This window comes from Cydia amplana, chromosome 11 (assembly GCF_948474715.1).
Source record: "Cydia amplana chromosome 11, ilCydAmpl1.1, whole genome shotgun sequence".
Taxonomy (NCBI): domain Eukaryota; kingdom Metazoa; phylum Arthropoda; class Insecta; order Lepidoptera; family Tortricidae; genus Cydia; species Cydia amplana.
Window position 1 is genome coordinate 17404998 of NC_086079.1, and position 22608 is coordinate 17427605.

General features: G+C 36.5%; 4 protein-coding genes across 4 annotated transcripts in view; 2 read left to right on the forward strand and 2 right to left on the reverse strand.

The window, feature by feature from the left end:
• LOC134652347 (tRNA dimethylallyltransferase) overlaps positions 1-432 on the forward strand; it is a 282850-nt gene extending 282418 nt beyond the window's left edge. The window contains exon 9 of the mRNA XM_063507519.1: positions 100-432. Coding sequence (XP_063363589.1) covers positions 100-432 — 333 coding nt within the window. The remainder of the gene's footprint in view (positions 1-99) is intronic.
• A 44-nt stretch (positions 433-476) lies between these two features.
• On the reverse strand, positions 477-1539 carry LOC134652099 (dimethyladenosine transferase 1, mitochondrial). Its single transcript, XM_063507265.1, has one exon. It carries the CDS (start codon positions 1537-1539, stop codon positions 514-516), a length of 1026 nt encoding a protein of 341 aa, XP_063363335.1. The 3' UTR covers positions 477-513.
• Positions 1539-1861, reverse strand: LOC134652120 (cytochrome c oxidase assembly factor 3, mitochondrial). Its single transcript, XM_063507288.1, has one exon. It carries the CDS (start codon positions 1797-1799, stop codon positions 1539-1541), a length of 261 nt encoding a protein of 86 aa, XP_063363358.1. The 5' UTR covers positions 1800-1861.
• A 1367-nt stretch (positions 1862-3228) lies between these two features.
• LOC134652096 (F-box only protein 32) overlaps positions 3229-22608 on the forward strand; it is a 44511-nt gene continuing 25131 nt past the window's right edge. Inside the window, exons 1-2 of the mRNA XM_063507261.1 lie at positions 3229-3429; positions 3579-3629. Of these exons, the coding sequence (XP_063363331.1) occupies positions 3329-3429; positions 3579-3629 (152 nt within the window). The 5' untranslated portion in view covers positions 3229-3328. The remainder of the gene's footprint in view (positions 3430-3578; positions 3630-22608) is intronic.

Here is a 22608-nt window from a genome sequence, read left to right on the forward strand (position 1 = left end):
ATAAGTTTACTGCCGATCTACCTAGATGTCACCACACAGGCACATTCTGTTATCTTATTTAAAAACTAGATGTCGCTTAAAACATCTTAATTTTTCCAGGTTCCTCCAATTTATGAATTGGACACAACGCACGTTTCAGCATGGGATACTCAAGTGAAAGAGAAAGCGATAAACATCATCGAAAGTTATCTCAATGGAACTCCCTGTCAGTATGAACCATTGACATCGGAAACTAAAGAAGCGAAAAAGGATATCAATCCATTTTCAAACAATTACTGTGAAGTTTGTAAAAGGATACTTATTGGAGACAAGGAATATGGAATACATTTGAAGTCTAATAAGCATATGAAAGTTTTGAAAAAAAGAAAATTAGAAGAGAAAAAGAAATTAGAATTAGAATCACAGACAGATTCCGATAATGTTAATGTTTAATTATATTTATTAATTTAGTGTGAATAAAACAAACTGTTCAACTAAAAAATCTGTTTTTAATATAACATAATCCTTAAATATTTACAAACTACTAACATTGGTTGCCTCTTCTAAAATTTTCTTATTTTTAGAAGCTCTGTAGTCATAATGCTCAAACTCTGGATATTCTTTTATGATCTCATTGTAAGCTTCACAGATTCTAGCAAATTCTGTGTTAGCTATCTGAAAAGGTCTGGTAACTGGGTCTATTTCGGCCAGCTTATACATCCGTTCTGCCATTTCTTCCCGCACTTCTTCTGGGAACAAGGTTTGAGCGCCTCTGATCGAATACTTCTGTCTCATAGAAAAAATGTTGCGCACTACTTTCTCAACTAACTTAAACGGCAATCTTATAATCGGTTGTTTCATCGGAGTAAGAGTTACAACCCCTACATCTACTTCAGGCTTCGGTAAGAAAGCGGAGCCTGGGATGTCAAATTTGTATTTTACGTTACACCAATTCTGACACATGACTGACAGTCTACATCTTTGCTTGTCAAGTATTCTGGCAGCCATCCGTTCCGCTACTTCCTTTTGAAACGTTAAAGTCATTCTTGCTCGGCCATAAGCCCATGGACCTTCTTGTTTAGAGATCATTTCTAGCCAGCGAATCATCAAAATTGTAGATACACTGAAAGGCAGGTTACCAATGAGATTTAACGCTGGAGGAGGATCGTCCCAACCAACTTTCACATCTCCCGGTATGAAATGTGCAAGATCAGTTTTCAAAATGTCTCCTGTGATAATGTCTATATCTACTTTGTTCCTGCAAGCATCAGCGACGAGTTCCAATGTAGGTATGAAACGAGGATCCTTTTCTATTAAGATGACTTTTCTTGGTGCTTGACGGATTATTGACCTCGTTATACCACCAGGTCCGGGACCAACTTCACAAACAACATGGTTCTCTATATTGCCAGCGGCGCGCACTATTTTATCTATCATGCGCGGCTCCATGAGGAAATTTTGCGATAACTCCTTAAGAGCACGGAGTTTGTACAAACGAATAACATCTTTAATGCTTGGTAGGGGAGGCAACCTTATTTGAGCCACTTTAGCCGCGGCCATTATTGCTGTATCTTCGCTGGCTCGTTAAAATCGTCGAGGAACGTCTCCTGCTTCACCGCGAATATAGAATACAGGTAAATGCTAAACACTCCGGCCCCAATAGCAAAACCAGTAATCCTGTTCTTCTTAGCGATGGCTTGCAGTTTCTGAACACGCTCGCGATTCTTCTGCTCAATAATCTTCATGTACTCCAGCTCGGCCTTCTTCAGGAGAGGGTCTTTAGCTTCGAGATTGATCTTGGGCTTGAAGGAGTCCCCCATTACGAAATATAATGCAAGTTCTAACCTCAAACAAACACTAGTAATGTAATAAATGACAGTGACAGTTAATTACAGTGTTACTAGTTACTTTTGTATTGCTATCGTTATAAAACTAAAATAAAATTTAATTTCTTGTGTGTAAACAGAACATACATATATGCTGGTCAACCAAATCTTGTCAGTAAAAAAGGCGCGAATTCAAATTTTCTATGGGACGATATCCCTTCGCGCCTACATTTTTCAAATTTGCCGCCTTTTTCTACTGTCAAGATCTGGTTGACCAAGTAACTACTCTTTGAAGCAGAATCAGTAAACAATATTATTTGTAGGTATACGTTGCACAATGATGTTTTAATTTGCAATTCAGAAATAAGATCAGTAATATATTACGTCTGAATGACTTGCTGATTCAGCAGTGCAATAATGAATACTGGAAGTGTATAACTAGCTTAACAATTTTTTTTTTCAGTCATTGTTGCCAGCTATAAAAAAATGGTAGTTTTTGGTAGAAATAGTACCATTGTTTATTAATTTTATTATATAAAAAATGCACAAAAAAATTCAACTTATAGTTGATCAAACCAAATTTGTCAATAAATAAGAACAAAAAACTATACATCCTTTTCTCTCTGTCTATGTTTGACATGAATCTAGTATATAACTGGATCTGGCATGAGGGGTAGGGCTGGGGGGAAATGACCGAACGGGATAGTCTTATGTACTTATCTTTCAGTAGGAGTAGCAGCGAAAGCGCTATTATTGTTTGTCCTTGTCACAGTCTCACTTTTTTTTTATTCTCCACCGTAAATTTATGCGTCATAAAGCGTCATAACACGTCATATAGATGTGAAAGTATGCCATCACGACAGAGAGCATCACAACACAACACGACAGACAAATGTGAACCCGGCTTATGTTTTGTCCCTCACGGAGGCACGCGTATACCACTTCTATAGGATCCTCTACCTTCTATGATGTTTGAAATGAGACAGTCCTCTTTGACAAACTATATCTCATTCATCAACCCTATGTTGATGTTGTGCCAGCAGAAAATAATATTTCCTATTTAATTAAAGACATAATTACTTAATCTTGGAATATTTGGGCTTATCGGAAGTTAATACGTATAATTTGCGCTTAAGTGCTCGCAAAAACTAGGAGGAAGTACTCAAAACTCTGATAAAGTAACTAATTATACCTAATTACTATCGGCATAGTTATACGGCAACAACGTGTATACATAGAAATAATATATAAACAAAACAAGTATGTACTGTTTTCAAACACACAAATCCTGTTTTGCGCAATATTTTTAAACACTAAACAGCTGTTTATGACGTTGTAACAACAAAACAAAGGCCATGCGCGTCGCTGTCTCGCTCTACACGGTTAGTCTCGCTTGCGCGCATGCATTTCTTGCTTTGCTCCAGCCAAACTAAACGAGCTTGTCAAATCGCGTCTCGCGCCGTAGACGTTTGCTCGTGCGGCGGCGACCCGCTCGCGCTTTGGACTTGTGTAGTGTCGAAAATATGCCTTTTATTTCTAAAGACTGGCGTTCACCTGGCGAGGAGTGGGTTAAAACACAGGAAGGATGGGAAAAGAAGAAAGTACTAGAGTGTACAGCGCAGAGGTGAGTTTTAAAACAACATAACTGAATCCTTTGTTCGTTGCACTACAGGCTACTACAACGCAGCAATATAACACGAGCCATTTCCCTCTATAATATCTAACGCTATTGCTTGAGTGTTTTTCGTAACATATTGCAATTTTGTATTACAGATATCCCGCTATTTCTAACTATAATAACCCAGCTGACCAGCCAAAGTCATGGTAAGTGGATGGCACATTTATAATTTATTTACTTCAGTTTGTTGCTTACGATCAGCTGTTTGTGTTTTCATTCGTTCCGTATTGATTCTTATGAGCGTGTGTGCGTGAGTCCTTCGCCTCGTTTTATGTAGGATGTGTAAAGGGTTTGCTAGTGTGGAATTAAGAGATTTTCTCCGTGAAATTCTTCAGCTTCCTGAATGTCAATTCGGTGGAATAGGAAAGTTTATTACGGGAACACAATTTATTACGGGAAATTAATTTATTTGATTACGGGAAATCGCACGCCACAACTTTAATAGCTTCTACTGCGATTTCTATTTACTTAGTAGGTACTAACAAATCCTGTAAACCAGCGGTCGGCAACCCGCGGCCCGTGAACCTGTCACTTGCGCACTTGCCCGCGAGCCTCCCTGGCTATTTTGTATGTAATATTGACAAACGACAATGTCTGATAAAGTCATAAATATTAACAAAGTGAGGCCCGCGTCAACTTCGTTAACTACTATGTGGCCCTTGGCTGCTAAAAGGTTGCCGACCGCTGCTCTAAACGGTAGAAAATTGTAAATGTACGTTCCTAATCATCAACTTCGTAAATTGTAAACGTTCCTAATTCCTTTGAAAATATTTCGAATGTCATCGAATAAGGCGGGAACTTCCAAAATTTTGAAGGCTTCTACAGACAGACGTCGCAAAAAATGGCATGCGATTTTAGATAATTGCTGGCTAAGTAGGAGCTGGTATTAAAAATCGTATAATTATCGGTGACGTTTGGGAGAGGTCATTGAACAAAATATACATTCATTCCATTGAGTTATGAGAAAGAATAGTAGTTTGTGTTACAAGGGATCAGGGATGTTGCGAATATCCGCATCCGCAACCGCGGAACTTCCGCATTATTTTCAACATCCGCATCTGCATCCGCATCCGCATAAAATCGATGCGGAGTTTAATGCGGATGCGGATGTGGAATAGGTCGGTACAGGAACGTCTTAGCATCGGCGTAAGTGCTAGGCTGCTAGGTAATTTAGTCATTAGCCAAAAAACCTATTAGAAATGAGCAGTCAAGCGTGAGTGGGACTTAATGTACGGAACCCTTGGAACGCGAATCCGACTCGCACTTGGCCGGTTTTTTTAAATAAAAATTACTAAAATGTAATATATGACGTTTTTATGTATCTATCTTGACATCCGCATCCGCAGATGTGAGCCTTTAAAAATCCGGATGTCAAAAAATCGGCATCCGCAACATCCCTGCAAGGGATCAAAATGATATATTTCCGTCAAGGGCGTACATTGAATCCTGAGCGTAATGAGGGATTCAAGTGTTAACGCCCAAGACGAAATAATTTTGATACCGTACCGTGTGACACATTGCTTTTCACATCAACTATGAGGAAAATAAAAAAAAATCTTAGTGTTGACACAATCTGATGCTTAAACAGATTATTTAAGCTGTAAAAAATGTAAAAAATAGTGTGCTAGAACAGAAAGATGTTATTTTGATCCCTCCTAGCAGGGAAGAAAAAGCTCTTTTCCGAATAGGTGGTGTGAAAAGTATACAGGGTGGCGCATTCAGATCGGTCAGTATGGGAAAATCTGAAACTATAAGACATACGACGATCTCTTCTTAGGAACCATGTCATCGATTTTAGTAACAAGAAAAACTGCATTCATACATTTAAATTTTTTTTATGTAAAATGTATTGAAAAAAATGGTGGCCATTTCGAAAACACACTAAAATAAATTAAAGGATATGAAAACAATGCATTTTATTCATTTCAGACATCATGTTTCATAGTAACATTTACTGCTTAAGACCTACACAATCGATATCTAAATAGAAATAATTTTAGATTTTTTTTTTTCAAAACGTCCGGGTTCGATTCCCGAGCTGAGTACACATTTTTTTTTAAATGTATGAATGCAGTTTTTCTTGTTACTAAAATCGATGACATGGTTCCTAAGAAGAGATCGTCGTATGTCTTATAGTTTCAGATTTTCCCATACTGACCGATCTGAATGCGCCACCCTGTATATAAAATAAAGGTAAACTTCCGATAACAGCGATCGGTCTAGAAACCCAGGTCACCTACTAGATCTGGGTCAGGGAAAAAGTGCATTTGAAGTTCAAACTAGAGATGTCATTGGCTGAGCTTAGCGGAAAATTGGGACTGGGCCGACTTGGGACCTACCTGAGTGTGCCAATTTAAAGCGTAGTTACCTACACGTTACACAAGTCCCAGAACTCCCAGAGTCATTTTTGCAGTTTTGAATTTGGAACCTTTTATTCTTTAGTTCCATTATTTAGAGTGATATCGTAGTATGTAATAACCATACGAACAGTAGTACCTAGGTAATACTTAAGGTACAGACAGATCCCTTCTAAACAAAGGATGATAAATTAAAGCAATAAGTATACCTTTTGTGGCAAAAATACAGCCCACACCCACGCTCGTCCAAATCGGGCTAAGATAAGCCGACTGTGAAATTAAAACAAATATGTCGATCGGAAACAAGTCGCGACAGGATGGATAAATATAACGCATCAGGACGATGGGCTTCCGTGGCTAAATCTACGTAAGGCGGTTATCACACTGATGCCTTGAATGTAGATCTCTGTGATCGCCTAATGAGGAGTTACTACGAATAACAACATAGAAATAAGGATGTGTAATATACCTATTTGGTATTTTTGGCCTTCACTAATCTATTTGATGCTAACCTATTACTGAATTGATACTTGGCGGCAAAGCTTAGGTAAGCATTTGCTGCAAATGCTAATTTTGACTTTCGAATGTTACAAACAAACGAAAGATTCTGTAATTTTGGGCATAGCAAGAGATTCCAAAAGCTTCAGGTGCTAAAGCGTGCAGTGAGTGAACAAAGAACGGTTTTGCTCATTGTTTTCCAACAAAGTATACTTACTCCTTTGAGTTTCAGAGGTCAAAAGCAAAATGTACCATGTAGTATTTGATGATTTATTTGATGTTACTACAATACAAATAATACAATACAAACAAAAATATTGCCCATAGGTATATTGTAGTGGGTAAAAACCTCAAGAGCTGTGGTTACCTGTCATTGTTTGATTCATTCACTCACATTCGTAATTCCTCATTAGTATAGAGTAAACAAATGAAATGGCATGGTAACGTGAGAACTGAGAGGCATGGTGTGAAATATTTTTTAGCAAAAATGCAATTGAACTCTAGTAAACAATAAACAAGAAATAAAATAAACATGAAACTGAAACTGTTTTTAACACGTCGGTGGGAAACAAACATACATTAAGCCCGCGTGATGGTAAGCGTAGTTGTAGCTCGTAACCTAGGGACGCCAGGGATGCAACATGCGCGTTGCGCGAACTATTAAATACCCAGAACTCTTTCTTGTAGAATCTTATAAAAACTAAAATTCTTTTCTTTTAGTTAGCAATTAGCATAAGCTTAAAATTGGTTAAAAAGATTATACACACCCGCGGACTATTTTTTTAAGTGACGAAAGTTGATATAGCTTCGATGCTAGTCTAAGTACTTAGTAGCTACTACTCAGTTGTTAGTTGAAGCCACTGACCATCCAGCCTCTAGACTCAACTTAGGCCAATTCTTTCATGAAACCGATGCTGCCAAAAATACAGGGGTGCGGGGGACGAGGTGAGCGAGTCCCGTGCCGTGATTGGTCCGTTCAAACACACGTGGGCGTCAGACAGAAATATCTGCCGGGCGCTAGTGATGTGACACGTTGAATAATAACATTGTCAATCACGGTCAATAATGTAATAACAGTAATAATATGCAAGCATGTTTTGAATGCTATGTTGATTCGTTCGTTCGAAAACATTAACCCATAACGTTGTGGTTTCGTTAGCAGGTGTATCTGCTTTATATAATTAATTTAAAAATAAACTATTGGTAAAAAGGCGTCTTATGGGATTTAGAGAAGCGCGAGACGAGACGAGATGCGGATGCGGATATTCGCAACATCCCTGCTTGGAAGCACTTCATTCACGCAGCTCGCCCTTCGGCCTCGCTTTAAATTACTGAGGGTTGCACGCTTGGGAGTCGGGGTGAAGGCTTCGGGCCTTCGGCGGGTCAGCCTTCGGCCTCCCAGCCTGATATTCGCCCTTCGGGTTCGCTTAACCTACTTGGAAATTTTCCTTTGCCCGTGTCCGCCGCCATTTTGAGTGTTAATAAAAAATAATTCACATACTAATCTTGGGCCCCCAAGCTCGCCGCATGCCAAATCTCAACGCGCTCAGACCAACTTGAAAAAAAAAATCATATCATAATCATAATCATAATTCTTTATTGCAACCATGGTATTACAAGGTGTTCTTATGTTAGTTAGTACATTTTGAAACTTTTTAAATGCAATTTGTGTTGTCTCGGGCCCTCTATGGCATTTGACCTATCTCTCACCTTTGAAGCTTTTCATAAAAAATAAGTGGCCATTTTTACCGCCATATTGGTTTTATTAAAAAAAATCCATAGGAATACAGCTAGGTGACCCCGAGTTTTCGTGACCAAAATTTTAGCGCGCTGGGAGCATTTTGAAAAATGATCGCCATTTTGAAAAAATAATGGCGGCTTCAGAAACTGTCAGCGTCCCTCTATGACATTTGGTCGAGCATCTCCCACGTATCTGTCACCGTTTAGTGACCAAAAGTCGGATAATCCGGTAGACCAAAAGTCGGATTTTTCTGGAAGTCACCAAACCACCCCCTATATACGAGCGTATCAAAGTCAAATACCCCAGGAACCCCCTTCTGGGAGAGCAATTATGTCAATTAATCAGTCGGGTTGCGGCTTTATATACAGGGTGGATTTTCTTTTTGGCTCAGTGAGGGCAGCTACCAGATCCCGTACTGCTACGAGAAAACGGTCTTAGGAGACCTACCCTCGATTTCAAATTAGATCCCATTCCTATTGAGGATCAAAAGCTTGTATGGAAGCAAAAAAAAATTCCGGCTAGAAAAGCCACAAATCGAGGAAAACTTTTCCCATAATATTTGAATGAAAATGAAAACTTTTATTTTTCACATGCTACTTTTGTATGCCAATCGATTCCATTCCTATCCAGTATCAATAGTTTCCTAGGGGTCGACTTACGGTAATGTACTAAAAAGCCACAAATTAATAAAAACTTTTTCCATACATTTACTATGGAGAAAATGTGAAATTTTATTCACAATTTTCTACCTCGCCCATCATTCGTACAGCAATGTCTTCATACAGTGTTATGGTTCTTAAATGTAACAGGACAGGACTGATTGGCCAAATATTATGGGAAAAGTTTTCCTCGATTTGTGGCTTTTCTAGCCGGAAAATTTTTTTTGCTTCCATACAAGCTTTTGATCCTCCATAGGAATGGGATCGATTGGCATAAAAAAAAAGTTTGTCAAAAATGACCTTTTCCTCGTATCCTGTATGTTTTTTCCAAAATCTGTAAATGCCAATCTTCATTAATTTGAAATCGAGGGAAGGTCTCTTAAGACCGTTTTCTCGTAGCAGTACGGGATCTGGTAGCTGCCCTCACTGAGCCAAAAAGAAAATCCACCCTGTATTCGCGGTATCCTACTATACCCACCCATTAAAAACACCCTGTATAATTCTATTAAGAGATATTACATGGTTTAAATCAAATATTTATTTGTTATTATGTAAACGAAATGTTATTTAACACAATCTAACTAAATGAAGTTTAAATTATTTGGCCGAATGTTCAAGTATCATTGCCATGTTGGCAGTCGTACACAGAAAAAAAGCAAAAATTAAAAAGTTAAACCGACGCCTACTATTCTCAACAAAAATGGAATCAAAATAATGCATTTTAAATTGCAACCGTATGTTTTTGTATAAAATTGGTCTTGTGATTAATTTAAATTTGCAATGTTTTTATAATCGCTAAAAGTAATACGAGTACCTATGTAGTGCTAAATTGACAATATCGTTTATGTTCAAGGGAAAATTGGTACCTGACTGTACTCGTAAGTGTAATTCTCATATTATTTATTTGTTTTATAGTGAATTTTTCGCAAATACCTATGCGATTTGAATTGAATTCCCTTGTCAATAGTAAACAATCACATTCTATGGATATGGACATCACTAGTTTGGGCTTAGGAATGTCACGTAATAAAAGACAAGAAAGGATGTATACGGATGCAGCGCGATAGAAAGAGACTTTCTTAAAAGACGTCATCGAGTTTCAAGCGCTGTCAAATTTGATGAGACGCTTAAATTAAAATATTTTTTATCCAAATCTCTAAAAAATCGGCTTACCTGTGAAATGAAATGCCATTTTTTTGTACACCAGAGTTTTTAGTGTTCTTGCCACACAATTTGACACAACAATAATGCATTTTTGATAGCAAAAACTTCTTCGAGCTACCGAAGTTTCTAGACCGAGCCCGGTCCGCCGACTGAAGTAAGCGGTGTAGGCGTGACTCGAAGATGGAGTAACGCTACCGTATGTGTGGCAGAGGGGGTAGCGCGACTATGCTATGTCTAGAGGCTGGATGGTCAGTGGTTGAAGCCTTAGTAAGTACTTAGTTTAAAAAAATTAGAGATGCCACGAATATTCGGCAACTATTCGGTATTCGGGCACTTTGCCGAATATTCAGTATTCAGCCGAATGTTGCCTACTATTCGGCCGAATACCGAATATCTGTTGCACCTACTTAAAAAGAAAAATTTCACAATAAAAATAACCAAAAACTATGTAGGTATATTTAGAATGTGTTCTTGGAAAGTTGTTAAATACGAAGACCCTTTTTTGAGCATTTGTTGATTAAAAAAAGCGGCCAAGTGCGAGTCGGACTCGCCCATGAAGGGTTCCGTATTTAGGCGATTTATGACGTATAAAAAAAAAACTACTTACTAGATCTCGTTCAAACCAATTTTCGGTGGAAGTTTACATGGTAATGTACATCATATATTTTTTTTAGTTTTATCATTCTCTTATTTTAGAAGTTACAGGGGGGGGGACACACATTTTACCACTTTGGAAGTGTCTCTCGCGCAAACTATTCAGTTTAGAAAAAAATGATATTAGAAACCTCAATATCATTTTTGAAGACCTATCCATAGATACCCCACACGTATGGGTTTGATGAAAAAAAAATTTTTGAGTTTCAGTTCGAAGTATGGGGAACCCCAAGAATTTATTGTTTTTTTTTTTCTATTTTTGTGTAAAAATCTTAATACATTTACTTTCACAGAATACATCTACTTACCAAGTTTCAACAGTATAGTTATTATAGTTTCGGAATAAAGTGGCTGTGACATAATTACGGACGAACAGACAGACGGACAGACAGACAGACAGACATGACGAATCCATAAGGGTTCCGTTTTTTGCCATTTGGCTACGGAACCCTAAAAACATTTTATTTTTATCATGAGTCTGTTTTGTTTGACTCTATTCATGAATGCTGGGGCCTTATTCGACATGCCAATTTTGACGTCGCATGTTGAAGTTCATTTGAATCTGAACTATCGTGGGTTGTCGAATAGGTAAAGATCATTATCTGTCAGTGAATCTCATGTAAACAAATCATTTCATCGCTAGACTTGATTGTCTATTGGTATGGCCGCCATGTTTGGATTTATGACATTTAAAAGGGGATTCTATGGCATAGAGTAAACTGCATTTCTATTTTCTATAGTTTTTTGATTCCTCTACTCGACGCAAGATGGAGTTAACAGCCAAATTTTGATCTTGGCGTTATAAAAATAAACCGCAAGAACATGACATGCAGTTGCGTTGGTGTAGATCTATCATGAAAACGAATATATGACAATTGTCCAGAATTAAAAAAAACTTGACAATAAACATACAGCAATACATATACCACTAAATGTCAAAAAGAAAACAGATTTATTATAATTACTAGGTAACAAATTATATATAAAGTTTAAATTTTAAACCAATCGTCGTGGTTCTTAGCAATGAACTTCTTGTAACTTGTGCGAAAAATATCATTTGATATTACACCAATTACTTTATGGTGAAGTAAAATATCATGAGTCATGAGGAAGACGGAGTAGCCACAATAAGCTATATTTTTGTCCTCTGGGTTAGATGGCAGTGAAACAGGGAGAGATAGTGAAGAATGCGGCAAAATAAGCATTTATTGTGTTGTTAGTAGTTAGTAGACTAGTTTTTTTTTCTAAAAATGAAAATTGACGCAACGGCGAGCTCATAGCCCCCTATGAGCCAGTCTGTTAGGTGCAGGCTTAAGGGCTAATCCCGGGGGAAGCGGAGCGTCGGCGACTAGCTGGTTGCATCTGCATATCAACCTCTTCTCACTTTTACCTCAGGTCCTTTGATTAATAAATTAAGGTAAAATTCGTAAGAACTAGTGCCTGTGCCATATTCTAAATTGGACGCTATGCCTAATTAGTTGATATAAATTAAATAATAAAATAATTATTTATTTAATTAAATTTATAACAACGCAACGTGGGGTTCTTCATGTTGATATTTAATGGCTTATATAAGACAGCGGTCGTATATTGCCTCAGAAATTTGGATTTTGTCAGTTTGAATGAACAGCAAACTGGAGACATTGAGATTAATTTTAAACTTATTATTTTAGGTGTTCGTAAGAAATAAGGTATTGAACATTGACGGAAAATCGCGGAAACCCGGCCAAGTGCGTCGGACCACGCAAAATGGAGGAGGATTCCATACACTTACTTCTTCTACCATGTATCCATATGCCAAAATAGCAACAAAAAAGCCGAACAAAAATACCGTTTCTTCGCAGCACTAGATTTCAGTCCTTTTTTTAGAAAAGTAATATGTTTAGGTACATAATATATATGTAAGTAATTTTTGTTATAATGTAAGAATAAGAATAAGAATAAGAATAAGAATAATATTTATTAAAAGAAAAACCTTATTAATAATACATAATGTCCAGTGGCCCCCACACTAGGCTATGCCTGTCACGTGGTGGCCGGAATCGAAATTCGTAAAGTGAAGGTAAAGTAAAGAACCAAGGACTAATCTAATAGATAGAAGGTAATGAAAGTAATAGTTACAGAAATTAAGCAATTCAAAGAATAAGGAAAAAAAAGGAAAGAAAAAATTGTGTCTGTGTGTGCGTGTGTGTGTGTGTGTGTGTGCGTGTGTGTGCGTGTGTGTGTGTGTGTGTGTGTGTGTGTGTGTGTGTGTGTGTGTGCGTGTAAGGCTACAAAGATAGTTAGCATGTAAGTTAGGTGATGACCTTCAACAGCATCTCAGTTTGATTGTAGTTAAGACTTTTTAACCAGTGCTTAATTACGAATTTTGCTTCAAGAGGGGACTTTTCAGATATGTTGCAGGACTTTGCCACTGTATTGTAAATAAACGGATGCAGGAAGTTAGGAAGACGCCTCGCGAAAGCGGTTTTTATGATGGGAGTAGGAATTTTAAAGATTCGATTACGGATTAGGGTAAGATATTCTGCCGAATTTATAGTTTTTGTGAAACTTATATGTTGTGTTACGAGACTTACGAGTAGCTAACTTTAAACTTTAACAGCCTAACAGATCCCAATAAGGCCTAGTTTACCCTCTGGGTTGGAAGGTCAGATGGCAGTTGCTTTCGGAAAAACTAGTGCCTACGCCAATTCTTGGGATTAATTGTCAAGCGAACCATAGGTTCTCATGATCCGTGGCAAAATCGGGATAACGCGAGGAAGAATAACTTTGTCACAATAAAGAATATTTGGCCAAATATAAATCCGTATTTTATTACTCTTATTTGACCTACCTACTCGTATTGAGTCGTATTTTGCCGCCTAGTAGCCTCGAATTGGTTGTTGTATGTGGCTTTCCATAAATTAAGGGTCCTTATGCTTCAATAAGGACGTTTTCATCTGAAGTTGCAATAGAAATTGGAAAGCCACATTTTTACAAGCTTTTAGTTAGTTTCATCTGTCCCGGTTCCAATCAAATCATGCAAATTAAATTTGACCCACTTCCCGGGTGTTCAATGAAGCTGAAAATTTACATAAGTACATAATATGTAATATGGGCATTGGGTGAAAATACAATATTTTTATGGTACCATCGAGCTGATCTGATGGTGATGATACAGACAGTAGTCTTTTAAGTCTTTTTAACTTTGTGATAAAACAACGCAACTTAATTGTATTTGAAAATATTTAAAGAAAAATACAGTCAGAAATTCGAAATTTTGTTATCTAACCTCTCAATCACTCTTGCATATTCGAGCGATAAAGAGGCAAATAGCTGAGTTTCGATTTTCGCACTTCCCGGTAGGCCCCTTTGTAAACAAACCGCCTTGATGTATCAATGTCAAATTTTTAATTGTCTGTGAAAACTTGTCAAAAAAAAGTTTAAAGAAAAGGCAAAGAGTAGTATAATATATATAGCGCTGGCGGTACACCGAGAAATTCAGTAAAATGCTGCAAATGATGTTAAAGGTATGAAAATCGGTACGAACATTTGAAACAATTTGACCTGAAGCACCAACAAATAAAAAAACGAGAGGAGTTATGACGTCATCTTTTTTTTATGGAATTTAAAAAAATATTGTACCTATCGTGTGTGGTATTAAACGAAAGGGCTTTCTGAGCCGATTCCAAAAATATATCACATCATTACATTTCAGTATTTTTTTTTAAATAATACAATAAATAATTTTCAAAACATACCAAGTTTGGGTTTCTCCAGATACAATACCGTTAAAAAATGTTTTGTAAAATATACCTCAAATTTTATACTTAATATCCTCATATCTAATCCTAAAAAAGCAATTTTGAAATTATTTACATTTAGGTTTTTTTTTAATTTTTCAGTTTTACAAAGTGTGATTATGAATCTCTCAATTAAATATTTAAAAAGAAAGCATAAAATTAATATATAACGTTTTTTTCAGAAAGTCGCTTATATCTCGGAATCTATAAGTCGTAGTAAAAATTGTCTATGTAAGAATTAAGAAAGAATTAACTGAAAAACTCACCTTTAACGCCCCCCCTCTCCCGAGTTCTCCACCCCCACTCATTAGAACTTTTTCTTACTTAAAGCTTAGATATTACCAAAGGAACATGCAGTAGTATTTTATGCAACCGTTGTTTAAGAGAGGTCAAAAAAGGCGAGTGGCGTGAGTAAGTAAATTTAATAAAGACGCCACGAGTATTTTTTGAAAGTTAAACAACGTTGCATACAATACTTTTTCTACGACCAAGCGCTTACTTTGAAATGCAATGAAATAATAATAAAAATGGATGATGATGATTGTTTCATGTCCTAATGTGATAGGTTGTTCAGTGGGTGGGACTTTTAAAGGGGAACGAAAATTTTATTACTTTTGCGCTACGACGCACGGTTTAGGAGATACAGCCCTGTAAATATTTCTCTTCCTTTTTTTTCTTTTTTTGTTTTTTAAATCTTACTTAGGGATTTCTTAAAGGGGAACGAAAATTTGATTATTTTTGCTCTACGACGCACGGTTTAGAAGATACAGCCCTATAAAGATGAAAAAAAAATCGTACCAGTAACCAAAACATGTCTATGGTTCACTCGTCTGTCAGAAATGACAATTAAAATTAGGTTGGCAACAATGTATTCCATACAATATTTTTTAAGTGGTGATTACACGAAGTATCGTAAAAGTGCCAAAAAGATACTGCTAACTATAAGATAAGAACTATAGGGGGTTTAAAGGTGTGTGCACGACCCTTTAAATGACAAATAAAAGTACGGGAGTAGAAAAACCAAGTTTCAATACTCTTATTTTACCCGAATGACATTATTACTCGTATTTATTCATTCGGACATAATATTCGGACATTATATTCGGCAGGGCTATTATTACACTTTGTAAAATTGAAAAATTAAAAAAAAAATTAAATGTAAATAATTTCAAAATTGCTTTATTAGGGTTAGATATGAGGATATTACGGATAATTTGAGGTATATTTTACAAAAAAAAATTAACGGTATTGTATCTGGAGAAGCCCAAACTTGGTATGTTTTGAAAACTATTTTTATTATAATTTAAACAAAATGACTGAAATGTAACGATGTAATATATTTTTAGCATTGGCTCAGAAAGCCCTTTCGTTGAATACCACACACGATAGGTTTCTAATTTTTTTTTTTTCATACAAAAGAAACATGACGTCATAACTCCTCTCGTTTTTTTTTATTTGTTGGCGCTTCGGGTCAAATTGTTTCAAATGTCCTAAAGATCAATCGTACCGATTTTCAGACCTTTAACACCATTTGCAGCATTTTACTGATTTTCGCGGTGTACCGCCAGCGCTAGAAGTCGGCAGCAAAGAGTAGTGTAATATATAGGACAGTCGGCAGTCAACGTTTGTTCCTAATAAATATAACATTGATGAATAAAGGCGGTTTCCTTCTGCGAAACCAATTTCGTTATGTGCCACCATTAAATTTCGCTCGGATATGCAAGAGTGATAGAGAAGCAAATACCTATCGCAATTTCCCCCATTCCCCTTTGGATGGTTCTTGTTTGAGTTATAATAATGTCATTGTATGGAGGACTCAACCTTTCCGTTGCATTTTTAAAGTGTTTTTATATCGACATGACACTGGCTAAATGCCAAAAAAAAACCGCTGTCATAGTAACGAAAATAATAAACACGTCAATCGAAATAAACAACGTAATATACAAGAAAAATTGGAAAAATAGTATATGATAAATATGTAAAACATCATTAATTATCGAATTAAAATTACATACAACATTGTGTAAAAAAATTGAGGCAAATTATACAGCCCGATTATACGGGTTACATCTTGAAAAAAAAAATGATTATCTTGGAAAGAAGAGTAAATATACATAGGTGAACACAATGGTGAACAAAGGTATAGTAAAATAGGTAGGTAAATAATTCAGGGTTTGCTTGTCTGGTCCACGCATGCTGTACCTACCACGACCACGGCACGGCCGTCTCCGGTCAGACTGTACGAAAGGGGGGGCTGGGACTTAGAATTTTTTTTTGACAAAGTGGTATCATTATGACACTATTTTTAAATGATTGTAATATGTAGATCACGTCAAAATAAGCATCTTTTATTGGAAAAACTTTTCTCTAAAATAAAAAATGGCCGAGTTAGACGCGACCAAAGATTGATGTTTTTAAAGGGAGCTGGGACTTGTAAAATTGTATTATTATAAAAACGTCGGTTCTGGCGCTTCGCCGGCCGCTGCCGCGGCACGCTCGCTTCGCTCGCTCGGCTCGCGCGCTGTATGGTCGCAGTTCTACCTAACACTCCTCCTCGCTTCGCTCGTCGTCGTACCTACTCCGACCTGCCTTAAAAGCCTGGCCTGCCTTAAGCTCTATCTCCGCCATTTTCAGTTTTAGTAAAAAGTTTTCCAAGTAAAAGTTGCTTATTTCGATGTGTTCTATACATTAAAATCATTTAAAATATATGTCATAATGACACCACTCTCAATGAAAATTCCCAGCTCCCTTTAAAAATATCAATCTTTGGAGGCGTCTAACTCGGCCATTTTTTATTTTAGAGAAAAGTTTTTCCAATAAAAGATGCTTATTTTGACGTGATATACACATTACAATCATTTAAAAATAGTGTCATAATGACACCACTTTGTCAAAAAAAAATCTAAGTCCCAGCCCCCCCTTTGCTACAGTCCAACCACACAGTACAGTCATGTTCATGATCTCGAATTTAAGACTTTAGCTTAGATTTATGGCGTGCGGCCTAGCGCGCGTTGCCTCTATGAGGAGCTGTCAAAGCGCTTTATATCTGTATGCTTCTGATGATGCGGATCAGCATTGTTATCCAGCGGGGCAAGCGGTCAGCCTGCAGCCTTTCTGGGCACCCTACCGCACTTGGTAGGTCACTACCACGATTTAGGGCAAATAATTTATTTATAAGTTTTTAATAATATATATCTTATACCTTTAAACGAGCAATTCTTGTATATTTATTTATTTATTTATATGTATATATATTTCGGGGATCTCGGGAACGACTCTAACGATTTAGATGAAATTTGCTATATGGGGGTTTTCGGGGGCGCAAAATCGATCTAGCTAGGTTTTATATCTGGGAAAACGCGCATTTTTGAGTTTTTATATGTTTTCGAGCAAAGCTGGGAAGACATTAAGTTTTTAATTTAAGTGTTTTTATATTGTTTCATATTTAAACTTACAGATGTGGACCACCAGCGTGGTTTTCTTATTTCCTGTTACCAACCTGAAACACCATACCTACTTGAATATCAGAAAATAATCTATAGTGAAGAAAATTAAATAAAGTTTAATGCTTAAAAACTTTAATGTTTTATTAAAATTAAACAAAAAAAAAAGTGTAAACTGAAATATAGCTGGTCAACCAAATCTTGTCAGTCAAAAAAGGCGCGAAATTCAAATTTTCTATGGGACGATATCCCTTCGCGCCTACAACTACATTTTTCAAATTTGCCGCCTTTTTCTACTGTCAAGTTCTGGTTGAGCAAGTATAGATCTAATTTTTTTATTTGTAGTTGAATAACATATATGTATTTAATTTCCTTTAATTAAAAATCATCTCTGTGTAGATACATATTAAACAATAGGTACTTTTAGGTCTTGGTAAGTAATATAGCCAAATAGTGATGGGTAGGACATCAATTTAAAATGAGTTTGTATGAGTACCTCATTTTCTAAAATGAGGTGTTACAATGTCTTACTTCAAATGAGGTGAGGTACTAGCATATTTTCAGCATCGACTATTCCATTAATTCCAACAGCGACAATTTTTTTATGGAAGGTTTAAGTATAATTTGTTAACCCGTGCGAAGCCGGGGCGGGTCGCTAGTTATTATATAGAAGTGACTAACTTACCACCTCGGATTAATGTGATGCGCGCGAGTAAATGAGTAAAATGAATAGAGGAGTAAAGTAAGACATTTTTGCGGTACGAAGTACTGCGACAAATTAACAAAATGAGTGGTACAAATGAGGTGCCTCACGAGTGAGCGACTCAACACTATAGCCAAATACAGTAGGTCTTATGACTATATTACTTACCAGTATTTGGCTACATTACTTACCAAGACCGGAGCCTGACCTGTCAGTCACCAACTATTTTGATGCTCTTTGTAGGTAGCATCAAAATAGTTGGTGACACAAAGTTACCAAGTTACTAAGGTAGGTACCTATATAGTAGGTAGTAGTAGTGCAATATTTAGTCAAAATATTTTGACTAATTTAGATTATTTTTATGCCAAAAAGGTAATACAAGCTATAGCTGGTCAAGCAGATCTTGTCAGTAGAAAAGGCGGCAAATTTGAAAAATGTAGGCGCGAAGGGATATCGTCCCATAGAAAATTTGAATTTCGCGCCTTTTTTACTGTCAAGATCTGCTTGACCAGCTATATTCATGTTCCACTTAGAAATAAAATACGGACTTTTCTGAATATATGGTTTACGAAATGTGTTAAGGTACAACTTGTGGTTTGTTAACGTGGATTAGAAATAGGCAGCTTGAGTTGAGAGAGGTGATGAGCAAATTGTTTAATTTTTTTTACAATTTTGAGCGTTTATAAGAGAATGTGTGGAGCAAGCATTATTTGACGTGTAGGTGTGGGTTCAACAAAAAGATCGCTTGTCAATAAGGCATTCTTGCTGTTAAAATTCAATTATTAATAGCCTTTATCGACCATCAGCAATGTAGTCCCTTTTTGATTGATGGAAATTGTCACGTAAGTTCCACTACTCGCCGCCGCATCGCCTACAGCGCATTCGTTGGTCTATCGCTCACAAGATGTCATTAATTCATGTAAACTTACGTACTGAAAAAAAAAAGTTTTACTCTTTGCTATAAATTACCCTTTCGCACGTCAAAAACTCCAAGATGGTGCCGAAGGTCATAGAGAACCAAGTCTACCTTTGGAATCATTACTTGTCAAAATTTGACATTAGCAATCCACAGTTAGGTGACAACCAAACCAAACCATTATAAACCTTAAAGTAATAATAAAACAAAGTTGTTTTTTGTTAAATTATTGTTTGTACCAAATGAACTTCAGCACTTGATGAACTTCAAATGAACTTCAGCAGTTGAATTTCAAATGACGCGAAATCTGACAGTTGTACATGTCGAATAAGGGCCCTGTTCAACAAAAATACATCTTAGCTAACGTCATCTAACGTTGAGCTTTGTTAGCGATCAGTTTTCAAAATAATTGTGACTCAAAATGTTCGCATGTCATGCCGAATATTCGGTATTCGGCCGAGAGAGGGGTCGAATATTCGGTATTCGGCCAAAACCACTATTCGGGGCATCTCTAAAAAAAATAATCGGAAGGACACAGGACATCAGCCTAAAGTGTCATTCTATGGAACTTGCTAACTACGTATGTAAACAAACCGCCATATTGAAATTGTTGCTGACTTATGAATTTACTAGTGACTTTTGTTTAGGTACCTACATATTTAGCAAGTTTCATAGAATGGCACTTTAGTTAGACATACCTATCCTTAAATAAAAGTGTTAAAAGATACTCAATATAGGTAGATCCAATAGTTCCGAGCACATGAAAAACCCCAAACTAAACATAAAGAAAAATTTAATGTTTTGCGACCTTTCTCTAACAATAATTTTAAGGTTACACACCTCGAATTTGCAACCGTCAAATAAACCCATTAAGCCGTATCGGTTAAATCAAGATAATTCCCATCTAGACATAAAAGATCGTAAGTCCCTAGAAATCCCTATAAAGTTGCACCCTTTAGCAGTAATGTAACTAATGTAGGTGTGTCCCGACCTTTCTAGCCGCTCCCGTGAGGCAAAAGTCAAAGCTATTTGGTGATTATTAACCTCGGGATCTTGGGATAGCTGTGTTCTACAAGGTTGGTTTGAGGTTACGGAGTGCATCGCCTTAAGGGTGCCTCAGAAGCCTTAGGTATATTAAGTATTGGTAAAAAGCTTACTTAAAGGCGTTATTGCATGTAGTTTGTGATGTGTAATTGGAGTTTAAATTCGATCAACACTTTGTTGTTCACAAACAACAACAACACTCTTTTACCTACGAGCGCCCAAACATAAACACATACTACATACTTGATTATATCTCTTAATTGTCTTATCACACGCCCCAATGTTTTATCTACGCAGATGTCATTGAACAAATTCTAAAGTAGGTCACAAAATAATCATTTCCTTAATGCGTTGTATTACGTCGTATGTTGATTTACATTTGATTGAATGTAAGTTCATTTTCGTTTACGCAAATGGAAGTCTCGCCATTAATACATACTTCATTAAAATTTGCCTTTGACCATCGGAAAGACGTATAATGCATAACGAGTTAACGACGAATGTTCGAGGCAGTATAGAGCTAGAACCCCACTTATAAAACAATTTTACAATGGTACTGTTGTGCCTAATTTACCAGGAGACAGTATTGAATCTTTAACTTATGCTCTACATATATCTACTCTATATCTATTAGTGAAATATGTACAATTATTACGCTGGAACTTGTACGGGGATAAAGAAGAATTTTACATTACTCTTTTACTTTCTACCCACACTACAAAATGCGCATAGCTTATTCAACCATACAGCTCTGCCTCCAAAGTCCAAAGGAATGGCGATTAATCATTACCTATTTGATCCGTCAGAAGACTCAAGCCAATAGCTTTAGCCTTCGCGCTATTTATTCCACTGTGTATTAGTCAGTCATAGGTATCACTATTAGAAATTCGGAGCCAGTAACCACAGAGTGAACGACCGAATGGAATGAACGAAATAGAAACATTTTAACAATTTTTACGTGTCTTGGACGAGGTAGGAAAGAAGCACACGCGATCTTTCGTAATAGTACTTACTTACTTATACAGGGTGGCAGTCCATATAGGGTTATAGGGTAGTGAGGGAAAAACTAAATTTCGATAGTTATAATCCACCAGGCCGATAGAAAAAAACCTCCAAATAGCTTTTCAGTTAAGGCATTTTTTTTCGTATAGTTTGTCAAAGGACTGTCTCATTTCAAAGTTTTCAAACATAGACAGAGAGAATCATAATCACTATATAGGTATCTTTATCTTACACTAGTACTAGCACCCAAACGAAAAGGATGAGTATAATTTTCCTGGTTCTTACTGACTGACAAATTGGTTTGACCAACTATATAAAATGTTCTGACTGTGACGGGGCACCACGAAGAAATATCAATTGGTCGTTGATAGATATTGCAGTTCCATAAATGTTTCCCATCGAGTTCCGCAATAAAATGACTTCCTGTTGTTTACAGATTTTACCGGGTTCTATTCTTATACTTCGTTTTTTTTAGCATTAGAAATTTGGTAAACAATCTTGATGTGTCTTTTAATTGAAAAACACATTTTAAAAATCAATAACTATTACTTATGAAAGCAGAAGACTATAAAAGATCGTATTAGATTCATAATTGTTACATATTTACCGTAACTTATTTTTAAAATGTGTTTTTCAATTAAAAGACACATCAAGATTGTTTACCAAATTTCTAATCCTAAAAAAACGAAGTATAGATACATGTCGTCTAGAGACCTTTCATTCGATTGTATTTTGATTTCTTCGACAAATCAAAATTATATGTATTGATGGCGATTGGCATGCCTCTAAAGAGTCTAAACACCCTTCTTTAGAAAATTTGTAATTATTTTTTTGACGACCGGTCTGGCCTAGTGGGTAGTGACCCTGCCTGTGAAGCCGCGGTCCTGGGTTCGAATCCCAGTAAGGGCATTTATTTGTGTGATGAGCACAGATATTTGTTCCTGAGTCATGGTTGTTTTCTATGTATTTAAGTATTTGTATATTATATATATCGTTGTCTGAGTACCCACAACACAAGCTTTCTTGAGCTTACCGTGGGGCTTAGTCAATTTGTGTAATAATGTCCTATAATATTTATTTATTTATTTATTTATTTATTTTTTCTTATCTGCACTCGAGGTTTCTGAAAATAAAGGTATGTTTTTTCTTACTGTCCCAATTA